General features: G+C 55.3%; 7 protein-coding genes across 7 annotated transcripts; 2 read left to right on the top strand and 5 right to left on the bottom strand.

Moving 5' to 3' along the window:
- Positions 1–163: 163 nt before the first annotated feature.
- P168DRAFT_267136 (DUF2855 family protein) lies at positions 164–1,552 on the top strand (the record flags this gene model as incomplete). The annotated part of the gene is made up of 3 exons (XM_024835016.1): positions 164–354; positions 401–1,205; positions 1,256–1,552. 3 exons carry the CDS (start codon positions 164–166, stop codon positions 1,550–1,552), a joined length of 1,293 nt encoding a protein of 430 aa, XP_024694727.1.
- Positions 1,553–1,899: 347 nt separating this feature from the next.
- Positions 1,900–3,222, bottom strand: P168DRAFT_135962 (beta-ketoacyl reductase). Its single transcript, XM_024832718.1, has 2 exons — positions 2,903–3,222; positions 1,900–2,844 (listed from the first exon to the last, which is right to left on the bottom strand). Exons 1-2 carry the CDS (start codon positions 3,119–3,121, stop codon positions 1,978–1,980), a joined length of 1,086 nt encoding a protein of 361 aa, XP_024694726.1. The 5' UTR covers positions 3,122–3,222; the 3' UTR covers positions 1,900–1,977.
- A 705-nt stretch (positions 3,223–3,927) lies between these two features.
- On the bottom strand, positions 3,928–5,316 carry P168DRAFT_135944 (uncharacterized protein). The gene has a single exon (XM_024832717.1). It carries the CDS (start codon positions 5,213–5,215, stop codon positions 4,250–4,252), a length of 966 nt encoding a protein of 321 aa, XP_024694725.1. The 5' UTR covers positions 5,216–5,316; the 3' UTR covers positions 3,928–4,249.
- Positions 5,317–5,416: 100 nt separating this feature from the next.
- Positions 5,417–6,706, bottom strand: P168DRAFT_280966 (uncharacterized protein; the record flags this gene model as incomplete). Its single annotated transcript, XM_024835898.1, has 1 exon — positions 5,417–6,706. The coding sequence occupies one exon, from the start codon at positions 6,704–6,706 to the stop codon at positions 5,417–5,419; it is 1,290 nt and encodes a 429-aa protein (XP_024694724.1).
- A 1,324-nt stretch (positions 6,707–8,030) lies between these two features.
- On the top strand, positions 8,031–9,872 carry P168DRAFT_232607 (endoplasmic reticulum-resident kdel protein; the record flags this gene model as incomplete). Its single annotated transcript, XM_024833325.1, has 1 exon — positions 8,031–9,872. One exon carries the CDS (start codon positions 8,031–8,033, stop codon positions 9,870–9,872), a length of 1,842 nt encoding a protein of 613 aa, XP_024694723.1.
- Positions 9,873–10,819: 947 nt separating this feature from the next.
- Positions 10,820–12,883, bottom strand: P168DRAFT_232886 (kelch repeat protein; the record flags this gene model as incomplete). Its single annotated transcript, XM_024833345.1, has 6 exons — positions 10,820–11,309; positions 11,364–11,708; positions 11,764–11,903; positions 11,957–12,573; positions 12,664–12,747; positions 12,802–12,883. 6 exons carry the CDS (start codon positions 12,881–12,883, stop codon positions 10,820–10,822), a joined length of 1,758 nt encoding a protein of 585 aa, XP_024694722.1.
- Positions 12,884–15,259: 2,376 nt separating this feature from the next.
- Positions 15,260–17,256, bottom strand: P168DRAFT_317623 (uncharacterized protein; the record flags this gene model as incomplete). The annotated part of the gene is made up of 7 exons (XM_024840123.1): positions 15,260–15,737; positions 15,784–15,957; positions 16,010–16,084; positions 16,133–16,350; positions 16,406–16,962; positions 17,015–17,079; positions 17,132–17,256. 7 exons carry the CDS (start codon positions 17,254–17,256, stop codon positions 15,260–15,262), a joined length of 1,692 nt encoding a protein of 563 aa, XP_024694721.1.
- Between the last annotated feature and the right edge of the window lie 601 nt (positions 17,257–17,857).

Here is a 17,857-nt window from a genome sequence, read left to right as displayed (position 1 = left end):
TGCCGCTCCCCACCCTCCACTATGCACCCACGGAAATTGTCGGCCGTCTCCCGCGACGAAAGCAGGGAGCAGACATGGGAGGCAAAGAAAAGTAGAAGAGAAAAGGCCTCCCCCCTAGTCCCACCACTTTTGCTGTCTCTTTCGTTTTATCACCGTCATCAGGATGATATCCCCTGCTACAAACCCAGAGATGGTCCACGTTGTCAGCAAGGCCGACAACCGCCAACACGCTGTGGTGAAACTTCCATGTCTAGATCATAGCCTACCTTCCTCATCGCTCCGTGCGCGACCAGTCCTTCTAGGATTGACTTCCAATAATCTTAGCTATGCCCGTGGTGGAGATCTACTACATTGGTATGTGGCCTGGATTTATATATTTCCTAGTCACTGACAGCCACAGGTGGAAGACATATCCAGTCCCACCCACCGCGCCGGCCCCATATAATGATCAATCATCCTGGGGTATTGTCCCGGCATGGGGATATGCTATTGTCACTGAGAGCAACGTTCCTGGTATTATCTCAGGCTCCCTTATCTGGGGATACTGGCCCACCTCCACGTCGCCCACTCTCCTGTGCTTGGAACGCAGCAACCCGGAAGGCCACTGGGTGGAGGTTAGCAACCACAGACAACAGCTTATGCCTATATACAATCGCTATGAACGGGTATTCCCTGATGAGGAAAAAGACCTTGATGGGAGGGCATGGAGCACGGTTTTCCGAGGGGTCTGGGTCGCCGGATACCTGCTTAGTGAGTATGTATTTTCTCCTGACCCGCGCGCACGAGAACCAGTTCATCCGCTTGGCGCGGTGAGTAAACTCCCCTGGTCTGCGGATGATGCCGATCTCTTGAATGCTGTTGTAATGGTTCTGGGCGCGTCGACCAAGGTTGCACGGTCGTTTTCATGGTGTCTTTTTGACCGGCCCAGGGAAAGTGGCCCCCTGGGTTTGGTACAGGTCACTTCATCGCCTGGTGTATTGCAGGAGGTGGTGGATAAAAAAGGCTGGGAGGGACTGTCTAAGACAGTGGCATATACAGAAATTGACCAAGCTACTGAGTGGATCGAGGGTCTACAGCCAGCGAAGCTGGTGATTGTCGACTGTGGAGCGCGGGACAATGTCCTCAGTCAGATATGCCAGAGACTTCAAGAGTCCGCACTCCTATCGTGCAAAACTGTCATTATGCAGGTGGGCAGTCAACAAAAGGTTTGTCTCCTTGGCTTCGCGTCTAGGGCGTGGCGTTGATTTTTATTTAGGTGTACACGGCGGACGAAGTCCAGGCTGCTCGTGCAGCTATGGCATCACTTGGAAAGATCCAGTATAATACATCCGGCATCCAGGATACAGTCATCGACCGGGAGGGAGCTGCAACATATTTTGGAGAGGTCTCGCGCAGGTGGAAGGAATGGTTAGCACACCGTGCTTCCGCCATCCCTGACATGCGCTTAGTCTATGGGCAGGGCATTGCTGGAGATAATGGGATCTACGGGGGATGGGAAAGTCTTTCCAATGGCGCAGTAAGACCCGAACAAGGATTGGTTTATGTTCTGTAGATCTTATTCCAGACATATGAGACTATTGTTCTATCTAGGTTGTCCGCTGTCGTAGGACTCAAGCCCTAAAGGCGAATGCCACAGAAGAAAACATCACCACGACACCGAACAGCAGCGGAAAATAGTGAACCGGCCGTGCTTTCTGGGCCAGCTGCGTTTCGCTGCGCTTGACCGCCGATTTTCTATCCTTCCATTCTAGACTGCCCCTACCCTCGGGGACAAAGACATACTCCAGCTTCGGAGCTCGGCTTGACCGGGTCATCGATGCAGAGAATATATGGAGATTGTATGTGGCCCTTGATAGACCGTTGCATACCTGTATTTGCGAGTACATACCAGTAGTGTTCGTAGCAACTAGATCATATTCTGAGTAACCAGCTTGGTCATGGATGATATAGCAAAACAACACCTCCACTCTGTCTAATTTAAGAACTAACTGTAATCCCTTGAGTAACACATACCTGCTCTGCGAACTTGTTGATGGCCAAAGACGCCCCCAATAACTGTTGATAGGGAATATCCATTTCCATCTCCTTGAAGATCCAATTCCTCAGCTCTGCCCCAATCATACTATCCACCCCGTAGCTTGCAATCGAACGCCCATCGCGCTCAATCTGCTCCACTTCAATCAGTAGCATCCGGGCCAATTTGCCAACCATCGCTTCAGCCACAGTATCCATTGCTTGAACAGCGTCAATCCCTTGGCTATCCCGCAGTGCAGCCAAAACAGTCTGCGCCGCGGCTGACCCCGACGCACCGCCAGCGTTCATTGCCTGCACAACCGCATTGAACCTCCGATCGTCCATCCAGAAGCTATCGACCGTGACGCCCGCTTCGTCAACCGCTTTGCGCAATTCCGCTGGGTCGAGGCCCACAACGATATGGTCAACGGTGCCAGTGGGGTCTTGGTCTCCCTGCTGCTCGAGGATGGCCACTTCGAAGCCCTGCAGCAAAGCCGTCTCGTCAATTCCGTACATGCCCTTCCGCCTGAGTGATATCTCCAGATCGGCGTTCTGCGCGATCACACCCACACCCAGGACCATTGGGAGGATGAGAGAGACGGCCGGCTGGCCGCGGAGCCGGCGGTGGCGAGCCAGGGCGTCCAGATAGCTGTTTCCTGCGGCGTAGTTGCTCTGTCCCGGAGTGCCGAGAATACCGGAGACAGAGCTGGTGGTGACGAAAAAGTCGAGGGGGATACCTGCCAGAACGTGATGGAGGTTCATCGTCCCGGAGACCTTGGGCCTCGTGCTAGTTGTCCAGTCAGTGTAGGTCATGTTGCTGAAGATGCCATCCTGCTGACGTTAGTACCTGAACTTTGAATTGTGAACGTGAAGGAGTGGGGCCACTTACCCTGAGGACCATGGCAGCTTGGATTAAACCCCGAATGGGCTGTTCCGTTGGGGCGGCTTTCACGGCTCTCTCTACGTCCTCGCGGACACTGGCATCTCCTCTGACGACAATGACGCGAGCACCAGCGGCTTCGAGATGGTTTGTCAGTGTCGCTGCCTGTTCACTGTCTGTGCCAGATCGAGAGAGGAACAGGAAGCTCCGCGCTCCTTTCTGCAACATCCATAACGTCAGGCTACGTCCTAGCCCGCCGAGACATCTAACAAGGAGATATGTTGCGTCCGATCTAAGCCGAAGCGCAGGGCTGGTGGGTAGAAATTCCAACTCATGGCTCGACTCCTAGTGAGCAACCAGCGCTTTACCAGATTCCAGACTATCGGAGAAGAAACTAAAAAGGTCAGGAAGTTCTGCGATGTTGGAGACTTTCACGGGTTGGAGAGCAATAATATCTCCTTGACGATAGAGATCGACGGTTTGAGTGAGAAGAGCCGACAAGACCGCTGGCTTAAACTCGTACAGTCCCTGCATATCGAAGGCAAGATACTGGGCACCTCTGCTAATTGGCAGCTTGTCCAGCACATCACGAGACAGCATGTCCTTGCGGCCACAATCAATGAAGCGACCAAAGGGTCCGATGAACCGCCATGCCTCCCTTGCAACGGAGGAATCGACCCAGCCCGAACTAAAAACAACGTCAAAAGATAGTGATTCAAGCGATGAGGGGTCGTTCTCCAGGATGACCTGCTCCCTTGGCAATTTCGTTCGCTTTTGCACAAGATCAAGACGGCTTGCATCTGAAACGGTCACGTAGGGAATCGCTCCCCTGATCTGCGCAATCCGCAGACCAGCCGCACCGGCCAGTCCTGAGCCACTCAGAATAAGCACTTTTTCTCCAGCCTTGATCCTGGCGAGCTCCTCCATCCCATATATCGCCGCGCTGTATGCCATTGGCAAGCTGGCCAGTTCAGTCAGACTCTCGCCTGGCTTCACGCGCTGGACCATGCACCCATCGACTCGCTGGAAGGTCGCGAATCTGTCGAAGCTGAAGCCTATAACGACATCTCCAATTGATACATTCTGCACGGCATTTCCAATGCGGGAAATGGCACCGCCGATCTCACGGCTGAATGCAGAAGGGTAGTCCACCCCAGTAATGACCATCACATCTTCCCTGTTCAAGCCCGTGAGTTCCACCCTGACCTCGACTTCCGTGGGACGCAAAGATTGCTCAACCCTAGAATCTTGCATAAGGCCACCTTTCCAGACCGCAAATGCCCAACAATAGGCTCCTGCCCCCTAAACGGCCTTGGGATGGTCTTGCTCTCTTCCACGGCGTATGCAAGGTTCAACTCACGGTGCGGCTGCAGTCGGCTGATCAGTGTATTCGGCCCAGAGACCCAATACTCCGGTTCCAGGGATGATTTTTCGCTGGACCTGCTGTTCAGCCCTGAGTGCGATAACCGCGGTGATCGTCTCAAGGGGAGTCGTGTCCGGGTCGAAGTCGATGGCTGTGACGTTCAGCGAGGCCTGCTCCGACTTCATCGCTCGGAGGAGTCCGGCTGCCATTGCGAACTCGGGCTTTTTCCCGGCAGCGAGCGAACCTGCAGTCACCCATAGAAGAGAGCCCGTTTTGGCGAGGAGGTCCTGTAGCCGGATATAATCCGTCTCGCTGATAGCAGAGAGGAGAGGCTCCTCGTACTCGGCTATCATGATAATGTGCTCACCAGGATCAATCGAATCCTGTAGGCTCGAGACTGCCGTTACAAACGCGCGCTTTTTCAGAGAGGCGACAACCGGTTGAAGGATCGATGGTTGGCGCTGGCCGTGGACGATTCGAATATTGCGGCTCTCGCTTCCATCACTAAGACCCTGGTTGTCGGTTTCGAAGGCAGTCCCCACAATGTACTTGCCAGCATCCAGAGAAGTAACTGTTAGATTGGCAGCATTGTACGCGTCATCGTCGAAACTAGATGAAGCAGGGAGCGCAAGACGACCGCCGGTCACAAGTAACGTGCGCAGTCGTCTCAGCTCATCTCTATTCTGCACCTCATGGCTAATGACAAAATCGTAGCATGCTGGCTTCAAAGCCTGTGGCTCCAGGTCCTCACATAGTAGCAGCTGCCTTTTCTGTACCTGTGGGTGCTCCATGAGGGCCTTCTGCAGTTCCTTAACATCCTCGGCCGTTGTCCCTGTGGCCGTGAGCTGAAGATTTGGCATCAAGCCCAGCAAAACCTGACTATTCTGTCCGCCGACGTCCAGGACGCGACAATCCGGATGCTTAAATGCCATCAGTTGGACAAGGGTTGCAATGTCCATTTATTCCGAGCGAATTAGCGAGTCAATATCCTGCTTCCAGACCATCTCCTCATACGGCTGGGGAGGCGCAAGATCTGACGACCGCTGGGGCAGCGCCGCCTCATACGACACACAGCGCATGTCCTTAATCTGCGACCAGCCGGCCGTCGCTACCAACCAGCTGGTTGCTGCCAACAAACGACCGGCCTCGCGGTCGGTGATCTAGGAATAAGCCTCCGCTTCTGGTCTGGACAGCTGTTCATGGCTCGGCGTCCAGGTGATCACCTCGTCCACCTGCAATGGAACCACACCGCAGGGCATAGCCTTTGCGCGGCCGGCGTACACAGCAACATTCATGAGCTGGGGGCAGGAGTCCACCGAGGCTGGATGCAGCACATAACGGGACTTTTCTGGCATCGTTCCTACGGCGTTCCTGATATTGGTCGCTGAGGCAGCCGCGTACGTCTTCCCGTTGAACCGGATGCCCTCCATATCTTGAAACGTCGCGCCATAGTCGAATCCGACGCGCCGCAGCGCCTGGTTCCAAGCTGTGCCGGATTCCCTCTGCGGGAAGGCTGGGACAGGGCGGAGCAGCGGCCTCTGGCTGTCTGCCTGGCCTGTAATGAGCCCGATCGTCCCCGCCATGTGCCTCCTTGGGCCATCGGCAGAAACAGAAGTCACGCTGGAGTCCCACCATTGCTTTGTCCCGTTGTGGTTGCTCTTGCCCTGCGCTGCGGGATGGAGGGTGATAAGTACCTCCACACCGGTGTCATCGTCGGGCGTGAGTAGTGCGGTCTCAATGGACACATCACGGAGGGTATACCCCCCGATGACGACAGGGGAGGACGACTGCTCATTGATCTGGGTGATGGCCTCTATGGCCATGTGGAAGTACTCTGCTGCAGGGAAAACCGCCTCCCCGCCCAGACTGTGATCGCGGAGCCAAGGAAGGTCACGAATCCGAAGCACATTCCGCCAGGTGGGTACTGTCGGTGAGCCTCCTGTCATCATGGACCCTAGGATATCATGTCGTGCGTATCGGACAGCAAGGTGCTCACGGCTCTGTCGCGACTCGGCCCACAGGCGCTTGTTCAGGTCCCATTGGTAAGGGGGCAAATCAACAATCAGGTTCCCCGTCTGATATGACGCTTTGCCGACCTTAGAGATCTCCTCAATGGCGGTCACGCGGTCAATGGCGAGCGGATAGCCACGCAAGAAGAGATTGCCTGCCAAGCAAAGCATGGAAACGGCACAGTCTGTGTTCCGGGTCAGACTAGGGAGGTATTCCCATTGCGTGAAATTGCCCGCGGATTTGATCTGGCGGATAGGCCCGGCGAGCGCCGAATGAGGACCGATTTCGATGAGAAGGTCGACATGTTTCAACTCTCCGCTGTTGCCGATTGTGTGTAGGGCCTGGTTGAACTTCACTGGGCTCACTAGGTTGGCGCTCCAGTATGTCTCGTCGAGGCTTGCGTTCTCCGGAAGAATGGCATTGGTCACGGATGATACCATCTTCACCGGCGCAGTGATTTATAGAACTGCCCCGCGGATCCAAGATTTGGATCCGGATCAGAACGGATCGTTTTGAGGCCTAGGCTCACCACATATCAAGAGGGGTTGTGATCAATGCCCGATTTCAAAGCCCCTGCCCAGGAGTCGATTTAGACAATGATCAGCCATCCTTCTTCCTCCTGGGCCCTGAAACAGAGCATCTTGTATTGATTGTCAATGGACAAGCCTCTCTGTCCTAGTTCCTGGTTCTCCAAATCAGCAACACTCCCATCACGGGACATGTAGTGTGGGAGACAGGTCACCTGACCATGTTGGACCATGATCACACACGCTGTCTGTACGTTCCGCTCTTTCGCTTTAGATGTCTTCTGAGTTTGTATGTAATAATTTCCGTCTCCTCCGTCTCCTTGTTCATCACAGGAATTACAGGGATGCCTGTCTGGAGGAAAGTTGCTTGGTACGTGAAGATATATATCTCGCCAGAGAATGGTGATTGAACCTGCTGGTGACCATACTAGAGGCTCACTTAGTCCTTTCCCCAACAAGCAGACCATTACTCCTTGGTTTGTTACCAAAGGGGACGCCTCGTAAGATCAATGTTGCTTGGATAGCAGGAGAGCTACGGAGTACTGACCCATGAGAAGAACAGGACCGGGGAGGAGATCCAGTCACATGACTCGATGTTCCAGATATCACGTGCGCCACGCGAACCTTGAGGCAGCCGTGTCATGTGACCGATCACCTGATATAAGGTCCCCAGTTTTCGTGGCGTCATATATCCAGAGTCAGTCCACTGACTTGGAGCAACGATCGGGCTCGTCTTTTGGGACCCCGTACGGAAGATAAACGTGTGTTGCTCCCCCAAGACAATCGGTACCTGCGGCCTGCGGGTGATCATCCATCGACTTTCCCGGATTAGTTTGATCCAACATTCCAGGACCACTTTGCCCTTCTCAGGTTCAGTTCGTCGGGCGCCAAGCCAAGCTACTGCACAACCGACAAAAGATTTCACTGATCTAACCGGCTTTCTTCTAGTCTCCTGGCGCGGGATTGGCGCGGCTGACACCCGCCAAGTGGGTGCAGTGGCACATCGCCAACCACCCAGGGCCTTGACTTCAGACGACCGGGATTCGACGAAAGGACCATGTCATTCTGTCGTTTGGCCACTGACAGGGGATACGAGAAAGCCCAGCGGCTAATGGAAGCCTAAAGAGAGATTGCTTATCAGCTGTCTCAGTCCCCACATCCCCCTTGATCTGCCTTCCCTTTTTAAATTCGACCTGCGACCTAACATCCCCCCCCCATTGCACGGCCGGCCATGGTCATGGTTTTACTGCAGACTCCGAGAGCTCGCTACGGCCTGTTGGCGGTCTCGGCTCTCCTCCTCCTGGCCGTGGTAAGCCGTCTGTATCACAATACCTACACGGCTCCAAGTATCGATATTCAACGCCCCGACGCGCAACGCCCAAGGCCACCCGCCGGTCACGACGACCCCGAAGCCGTCCCCCACCCAATTGACGGGTTAATCCGAGACGCCGAGCAACAATGGACGCGTTTGCTGGCCAAAGAGTCCTCCGTGCTGGCGGACGCCGCCGAGCAGTACCGGCAGCGGCGCGGGCGCCATCCGCCGCCGGGGTTTGACCGGTGGTTCGCCTTCGCCAAAGAGAAAAACGCCGTCCTTGTCGAGGACCTCTTCGACCAGATCTACGACGACCTGAGCCCTTATTGGGCTCTGGAGCCGCGGGAGATGCGCCGCCAGGCGGCCGGATGGGAGCCGCGTATCATCCTGCGCAACCACACGCTGACTTCTCTGGGCCAAACGGGCGTCAACTGGCGGGAGGTCTGGATGGATATGATCGCCACCATTCAGGACTTCCTGCCCGACATGGACATCCCACTCAATGGCATGGATGAACCGCGGCTGATTGTCCCCTGGGAGACGCTGTCCAGCTACCACGCCAAGGATCGCGCCCACCAGACGCGGCTGGAACCCCGCGACACGGTCGACGAATACATGCACCTCCCCGCCGTCGATCCCAACCCTGTCCCCCCTCCCTTCTTTCAAGGTCCGGACATGCCCTTCTGGGAGATTATGCGCGTGGCCTGCCCTCCCGAGAGCCCCGGACGGACCAGCAATATCCCGCATCTCGACTTCGCCAACCCCCCGCCGGAGTTCTTCAACTACCGCAACTTCTCCCACTCCGGGTACGTGGAGGACTTCGAGCGGTCCAAGGACCCGTGTTGGAGGGCGGAATTGCAAGCCCTCCACGGGAGCTTCATCGCGCCCACGTCCACGTCGACCGCGCACGAGCTCTTCCCGATGTTCGGCGGCTCCAAGCTGACTGTCAACAACGAGATCCTGATCCCGCCGGCTATGTATTGGGTCGACGACCCGCGATATTCGGGCGGGTGGGAGAACCAAGGCGGCGACTGGGTGGGGAAGAACGACACGGTCGTGTGGCGCGGGATCGCGAGCGGCGGGCGCAACCGCGCCGACTCGTGGACGGGCTTCCAGCGCCACCGGCTGGTGTCGATGCTCAACGGGACGCAGGTCGCCATGACCAACGGGTCATCCTCGCCGGGCCTCAACTTCCGTCAGCCCGACTACCAGTACTACAATGTGTGGGCGGGGCTGGAGGGGACTCTGCCCGCCTTCCTGGACGCCCACTGCGACGTGGGCTTCCTGGACCTGTGCTGCGACCCGCACGACAACGGGCCCTTTTGCCCGTACACCGACCCCTACTACCGTCTGGTGGAGGGGATTGACATGAAGGACCAGTACGTCAGCAAGTACCTCCCAGACGTGGACGGCAACTCCTTCAGCGGCCGGTACCGCGCCTTCCTGCTGTCGACCTCGCTGCCGATCAAGGCGACGGTGTACAAGGAGTGGCACGATTCGCGGCTGATGCCGTGGGTGCACTTCGTGCCCATGGACTCGCTGTACATGGACCTCTACGGGATCCTGCAGTACTTCATGGGACACCGCGGACGCAACGGACATGACGGGCAGGCCGCGAAGATCGCCATGAATGGCAAGGCCTGGGCCGAGAAGGTGCTGCGCCGCGAGGACATGCAGATCTACATGTATCGCCTGCTCCTGGAGTATGCGCGTCTGTGTGACGACCAGCGGGACCGCCTGGCGTTCGTGGGGGATATCAACCACTAGACTGTCTCGCTTTCTTCTTTTCTTCCCTCTTCTTTTTAATTTTGTCTATATATATTTGTTTCTGTAAGCATCAAGCAAGCGCGTTGGTTTGTCTCGTCCTAATATCATGTATAACTATCACGTTTTTTCCCCTTCAATAATGCAATGCCCCATGTCTCCAAGCAGTACTTCTCCCGCTGTGATAATTCGCTGAATCACCCAGCCATCCATTTGGCTATTCGGTCAGAGCACACCCACAGGGCCATGCCGATCTAGCCGTCCTCCCTACAAGCCACCAACAGAAGAAGCATTAGGCTGTCGCACGACTGGTGGCCTACCCGCCGCCAAGACGACGGCCCAAGGGCGAAACCACTATTCCGGAGGGAATACCGATCACGTCACCAACATCTTTCAATAACTCTACAGCACATTCACACACCGTTCCATGTTCTGTATTTAGTGTTCGGTATCTCAACACAATGGGTGGCAAAGTCTGGACGATAGGAGAGGGAGGGCCCACTGGACACAGCCAATCCGATGACGCACTAGACGCCTCCTTCGTATACGCCGTATCATTGCCTCTCCCTGCCCCTATCCTTTCGAAAGGGAAGGGAAGGCTCTTTCACGTGAGACAGACGGAAGGAAGTCGATCACCCGCAGAGTTTGCGCCCATCGTTTCAGGAGGAAAAGGGCGTGGAGATCTGTCACCCGCTGAGGTCGCACCAATTCCCAGGTGCTCGAATATATGACCCTGGACTTCAAGGGATGAACATTTGATATTTACGGTGTATGTGGTACATGGTCCATCAACTAGGCCAAAAAAGCCCATGTGGTCAGCGCTGGGAAAAGGAGGGTACGAACACGGTCAATTACTATTGGTTTACTGGACCCGCCATGTGGTAGGGCCCCTATATACAGATAAGCGAGTCTTTGTTCGGCCCAAATAGATCAATCACCTCCAACAACCCCTATCGATCTCGCGAGGCTGGCATCTCTGGCGTTTGGTTCGCCTCTGTGGGCATCTCCGCCCGAAAAGCTGCGCCGCACCACGTCTCTTGCCTTTCATGGCTTAGCTCGTACACTGGCGCCGCATCGAGCTCCTCTGGCGGCCGCCGCGGCGCGAACATCCACGTATCGGACGCGCCTTTCGCCCAGGGGGGACCATCCTGGAGAGCGGCTTTTTGTTCCTTGCGGCGTCTTTGCACGATCACCCACGCCATGACCAGCCCTGCTAACAGGGCCACCCCGGCAACGGCCCCCACCACAGCGCCCGCGATGGTCCCACCGGACAGGGTGTGGCCCGTCCCCGCGGTAGGCTTGGGGCTCGACGATGGCGAGCCGGTCGGATTGGCGACCACGCTCGCGGTGGGCCGGACAGAGCGCTGCTTGAATAGATTCTCTAGATCGCTGCTGTTGAACCCATGCTGGGGCTTGGACAGGGTCGCGCCCCCGGTTTCACTGCTCATGTTAATAGTGGAGACAATGAGGAATGGGGTCAGAGCGCAGACGTACCTCCCACCAATCACATCCACAATCTTGGAGGGGATAGTGTACTCGCCATGGTCGTCGGCATTGTAGTTGCTCATCCAGGACAGCTTACGCAGGTCGAAGATGCCGATCCCATTGGCGAAGGTGGAGCTGTCGCAGTTTCGCGACTGCGGGTAGTACTCCATGTCGTCGACGGGGATGATGCCCCCGACAGCTAGCATGGTGTGCTTCTGCGCGAGCACGCATTTGTGCTTGTATCGCAGGACGTGGTCGTCGTAGACTTTGATCCACCGAAACGAGGGCACCGAGAGCACGTAGACGTTGCCGTCGGAGTCTTTGGTCTTAGCTGCCATGCCGCCAAAGACGTAACTGCCGGGATGAGCAGGTGATCGGGCGATCGAGCGCGGCGATGGAGAGGACTTACATCGAGTAAGATGACAGATCTGGGGCCGGGGCGACGACGGCACAGCCGGCCATGCGCCAGTGGGGGATGTCGCCCGACGTCTGCTGGTCATACCACCGCTGCTTGTCGATGTCGTACACGCGGACGGTCTCCATTGAGTTCTGTTCTTGTCAGCCCGTCGACTTCGGATACAACCTAGCGCAGATCGATTCACCTGATTCGTCTCTTTGGTCTGCCGCGCTGCCAGGAAGGAAAGCTTCTGGCCGACGGGGTACGTGTACCCGCCAAACGCTACCAGTAGACCTCGCTTCCCTACCGAGTCGATGAGACCGACGTATCCGTCGCCGATGGTGCCCCAGGTGTTCATGTCGGCGGTAGACGCGTTGGTCCACTCGAGGGTATTCATGTCCAGGGCGATCAGGCCCGGGTCCATGTACACGTCTGCGCCGGGGGTATTGATGAAGGTCGGGTTCCCCGCCGGATTCAGCGAGCCCCCGAGGTAGTATGCCATCTGGTCGACGGAGGACTGTACGGCGCCGCCTTGACACAGTCGCACCAGCGGGGTGCCCCAGAAACCGCGGCGGGTCCAATTTTTGGCCGCGATATCGTATCGCCATGTGGCCAGTGGGGGCACCGAGATCCCGGCCTTTTCGCTCAGGTAGCCGCCGTAGAAGAAGAGGTCCTGTCCATTGGACCAGGCGGCACCCTCATTCAACCAGGGGGGATTGTCGTCGGTGTCGGAGTTGTCATGCGGTTTCCGGATGTAGGTAAAGAGGTCGTCGTCTGAGTTCTGCCACGACCTGGATAGATCCACGGTCTGGAGGTCTCGAACTAGGTCTGATTAGTCTGCCTGGATCGTGAGACTCCAGGTCCCGTACCCGGATGGAGAGGGAGAGGGAGAGAGGGAGGAGGGACACAAACTTGCGGATTTGGGGATGGACCCATTGGGCAACAGCGTGTGCATGTCCCCACCATCGATATACAGTGTTTGGTTATTGATGACGGCTGGGGGGGTCAGTTTCCTAGTTCGACAAAAGACAATGACGGACGCATACGCACCCGAGTTGAACAGCCGCGTGCAATTGGAGTTGGCCAGGACCAGAGACGCGCACAGGGAGAGCCAGACGACGAGATGTGCCATCTGCACCCGTGCGATCCCTTCAGGAGGGCCAGGAACGAGGCGCATGGCGAACGGTGGGTGGCAGCGAGAGGGGGACGGGAAGGGTCAAATATCTACAGAAGACAAAGACATCGTGGGCTCCCTCGTGGCTGGAGGAGTCGCATATTAGTAGTGCCGTCAGGGCACCCCTACTCACCCACCCTAGGCGGTAATGTTGCTCGCAATAGACAGGGCTTTTTGGTACTGTGAGCCTGACTGGTACGGACGATCCATGCCTGCCCAGCCATGCGCACTAGCCGTTGGCGTTATTCGCCAGGGGTCGGTGCCTGGATATTACCGCGGTGCCACGGCGGCTATCCACGAACTCAGTGTCTTAGCCAGCTTGTTGGCAGTAGTAACATTCATGAGATTTGATCGATGTCTGTCTTTCCTCCCCCTTGTAAATGAACATTGCTGATGACGCCCTTTGAGCCAACCTCAGCCATGATCCTTCTGCTATGACCAGAGCGCTGAGAGACACTGCTGGTAATCATGTTTGACAAGACCCAGAAATCAAGCCACTAACACAAGTACCATCTCGCCTGGATTTCATGAACACTAAATATTAAACCAAGTAAGACCACGTGTGATTGTCTTATAAAGACATCTCTAACATTCGAAGCAGTTTGAACAAATTGCGATAATGAACATCAGCCACCGACAATTTTATAGTTGTGAAAGGAGGCTATATCAATCTGCACAAGGCTACATAAGAGTCATCGACACTCCGAGCTCATTGCACCAGTCGTGAAGATGTGCCACACCCGATTATAACTCAGGTATGGAAAGCTCGGTTCTCATGTCGCAGCCACGGGTGGGTGTCAAGATGACTGGATTACAACCAACGTCTTCAAAACCCTCTCTGGAAACCTTTGGATCGGGACCTGGGGATTGGACGATGAGGACCAATTTGAGGTGATCTGTAGTTTGTTGATCACTCGAGTATCCTGTTTCGATACGCCAGTCCTCCAGGCCCAGCGCATCCTTCAGATTAACAACTGGCGAGACTACCAGAAGATTGCATGAGGTCGTGGACCGCTTTATGCTAGTAATGAGAGTGGTGGCTTACAGCCAAGTCGGGATACCATATTGGAATCATGAACTGGGCGAGTTAGAATTCGAGTTTCCCTTTGTTCTGTTTTTTAGCATATTTCTTCATTTCATTTCTTTTGTGTAGACTATCACTTTGGTATCCACGCTCTGCCTTCAGAATCTTCCCTCTTGGAAAATACTTTGGGATAACTAGACTCCCACTGGAATATGATTAGAGAAAACTGCAGCATGGATACAACTTCATCCTCACTTTCAATACCCACTATTGACCGGCCATTTGGCGTCTCCTTATGGCCCTATTTCAACAAGGCCTTTGCCACTTTCGCCGGTTATCCCGTTGATGAATTTCGCTTTCTGAAAGGACAGACGCCAATGTCTACTCTAAAAGAGACATTGGCATTTATCCTGGCTTACTATGTGATTATTCTGTGTGGACGGAGATTCATGCGTGATCGGGAGCCATTCAAGCTGAAGACATTGTTTCTGGTTCATATTTCTATCTAACGGTGATCAGTGCAATTCTGCTCCTACTTTTCATCGGGCAATTGTCGCCCATTTTGTTTCGCAATGGCCTTTTCTATGCGATTTGTGACCATAATGGTGGCTAGACACAGCCTTTGGTCACGCTGTACTATGTATGTCTATCCAACGGGGTAAGTAGCGAAGGTGGATAGCTGATAGTCGCAGCTTAACTCTCTCACCAAATATCTGGAACTCTTGGACACTGTCTTCCCCTTTTTGAAAAAGAAGCCACTAAGTGACAACGATGGGATTCGGTACCAGATGACAAGGAGGCAACCGCCATTGATCTCTCCATGCTTTTTGTGAGGCTTCTGTCCGGACTTGGAATTCTCCCAAGCCATGGATCAGAGTTGCGATGTCAATAACATTAAACTCCCCAAAAGAAGATTGGCGAACCTTGGAATAGATCAATGGTACTACAGACCACCTCGTGCTCGGTCTGTGGGACTTCTAAATATACTCGTACGAAGGACCAGTGGATAGCCGATGCGTAGTGTAGTACAACAGGCTTCCAGATTCAATACCGAGGGAAGTTAACCCTCAAACCCATGTCGAAGGCATCAATCCAGGATCATATAAACAACGCAGCTTCGTCTCAAGGCCCAAGCCAGCAACAGATAGTGTAAGTTTTAGTACGTCTTCTTCATTAAAAGATTACAGCGTCATAGTTACTTATGACAAATAATACATATCCCCCTCGACGCCCGCTGATCCCCCAGGTCAATGTAACGGTAAATTATAAACACTCAAGTCACCTCAATCACCGCAGATTCTTAATGCAATTCAGACAGGCAGCTCTGCCGACGGACTCGACGGGTCGCGGCTGTGAAGTGGTGAATGTTGGTATTGATGATGATCGCCCGGTAGGGAAAAGTGTTTGGTCACACCGGGGGATTCCAGCTCCACCGGTGCGGTGTTGGCCAACTCCCCGATGGGCTGCTCCCGCTGACCAGGCAGCTCGTACATCGTCGGTGGTTTCGTCTCTGGGGCGGATGGCGTCGAGACAGCCTCTTCGACAGGTGTCTCTTTTTGCTTCCGACGCCGGCGGAGCCAGAGATACAGTCCGCCTACGATGATGCAGACCCCGGCTACGCCGCCAACGGTGCCGCCAGCGATGGCTCCGACGGGGGTAGAATCGTCGTCTTCTGGGGTGTGACTAGGGGTTCGGGGTGGGGGTGTATACACACGCTGGAAGTAGGTGTTGAGATCGCGGTAGCCAAAGCCGCCCTTGGGGGAGGTCACGTTGGCTTTTCCGGATTCACTAGATAGGTCAGGACTGGTGTGGGCTTTAGGAGGGAGAGACGTACGATCCTCCGATGGCGGAGACAATTTCGGGTGGGACTTTGTAGGTCGTGAGATTGGGTCGAAACTGGTACCACGGGGAAGAGTCCGGGTTCTGTTTGCCCAGATCCATGTTGTGCATGGCGTAAACGTTGGGCACGTCGCACATGGTGGTGTTGGTGAAGACGCCGCCGATGATACTGTCACAGATTAGAGATTGGCCCATACGCTCGATATGTTCCAGGGGCGTACATCATCTGGGCGCCGTCTACGACATTGCACGACAGCGAGTGATGGGGATAGCCCGGGCCGGGCTCGGTGGGATACCTGGTCTGTTAATCGGTCTCTTGGCAATAGAGAGGAAGAAAGACACACCATTTGATCCACTTGAAGGACGGGAGGGACAGGATATAGACGTCGTCGAAGCCCACGCCTTCAGAGATCTCCGATCCCCCGTAGAGATAGATATTGTACGAGGAATAGTCGGACGCCCACGTCGCCCCGGCACAGAATCGTCTTCTATCCTCGGGGACTTGGCCGGTTGCCTTTTGCGTGTACCATTTACTGTTGGCGATGTCGTAAAGGAGGATTTCCTATTTCTTATCAGCGCCGTTGCCCTCCTCGAGACCCGACCGCAGAACATCTTACATCCATGGGCTGCGGGGTGGCCTTTCCTGTTCCCTCGGGCACCTGCAGGCCGCCGAAATAGACCAGCATGCCGCGGTCGCTTGCGGGGAGGTAGACCATCGCGCCCTCGGCGCGACCGATGGAGTCGGGGCCGGACGAATTGGTCCACGTGTGTTGGTCCATGTTGTACATCAGGAGGGATGACAGGGCCAAGGGCTCAGTCGATCCCCACGAGGGCACCGAGGCGTTGGACAGCCACCCCCCATAGTAGTAGGCGAACTCGCCGCCCTCTACCACGGCGCCGGCGCCGTAACTGGCTCGCTGGATGTCGCGGTACTCAGGGTCAGCGGGCATGGAATTCCACTTGCTGGAGACGATGTTGTAGGCCCAGAGGGCGAAGGGGTCCGGTTCGCCCTCGGAGTACTCGCCGCCATAGAGGTAGAGGATTTTGTTGACGGGGTCGGACCACAGGATGGCGCCGTTGATGTCGGGGACTTTGCTGGGTTTGCTCAGGTTACTATGGAGGACGGGCATGCCCAGATTGGTGACGTCGAGGTCGGCATCGAGCAATGCGGTGTCTGTAAGGGTCAGATTGGATCATCTGCAGGGGGGGGGGAGGGGGTGAGAGACTGGTGTAGTTCTTGGGATCTTGCGGGAGGGAGCCATGATTGACGAAGCCGCCATCGACGTAGAGTCTGAGGAGTTTAGTGACTGGATGTAGATGAGTAGAGGGGTTGATGGAGGCACCTTCGATCAACAACGGCCGCTTGATGGCCAAAGATCCGACAGAATGAGTCGAGGGGATCTCTGGGCTGCTGGACCGACAGGGCGATCCAGAGCGGAACGATCGCGGCCACTCTCGTCCACCTCATCTGGGATATTCAGTGGATGGGGTTACTTGGCGTCCATGAGGAGATTGAAGGAGGCTTGAATATTGAATGTTGGATATTGATGTGGATAGGGTAAGGATAGAGGTTGTTTGTAAGAACTGGGGCTGGAGAATGGGCTGGAGACTTGGCTGCGGATCGGGGCTGGTTTGGGCTCGGATCTTTTGGACAAAAACACCAGGAAAAAAAAGGAAAACAGAAAATCAAAAGAGGAAAAGAGATGCCAAGGACTCACAACGTTCAGCTGGGAGGATGTGGCCGGCAGGATGCAGAATCAGAGGAAAAGGCGTGCTGGGACGCCTGAAAGAGGGGCTGCCCACCAGTCAGATGCCACTATTCCCATCTTCTCGTCCTTGCTTCTCCTCTCCATTCTGTCGGTTACTCCGCCTCTTGGTCTATGCTACTCTAGATAAAAGAGACCGTCCTCGCAATGCAGGAATAGAGTATAGACTGAGAGGAGAATGGATCCAGCTCAACGGAGTTCCCGGAGACCCGTGGTGATCTTGTCTCTATTAGGGCTGATCTTATCACTCATACTGGGACTTTCACTGATCCTTCAACGGATCCCTTGGGCTAGATCTGTCGC

Source organism: Aspergillus campestris, assembly GCF_002847485.1.
Source record: "Aspergillus campestris IBT 28561 chromosome Unknown P168scaffold_4, whole genome shotgun sequence".
NCBI lineage: Eukaryota > Fungi > Ascomycota > Eurotiomycetes > Eurotiales > Aspergillaceae > Aspergillus > Aspergillus campestris.
Note: the sequence above shows the minus strand (reverse complement) of the source record. Positions and strands in the feature narration are given on the sequence as shown.

Excerpts from the sequence above, each read along its gene's own strand:
- P168DRAFT_135962 (XM_024832718.1), bottom strand. The coding sequence starts at position 3,121 with ATGTTGCAGAAAGGAGCGCGGAGCTTCCTGTTCCTCTCTCGATCTGGC. Across the intron at positions 2,845-2,902 it reads AAGCTGCCATGGTCCTCAGG|GATGGCATCTTCAGCAACAT; the intron begins GTAAGTGGCCCC and ends TAACGTCAGCAG.
- P168DRAFT_135944 (XM_024832717.1), bottom strand. The coding sequence starts at position 5,215 with ATGGACATTGCAACCCTTGTCCAACTGATGGCATTTAAGCATCCGGAT.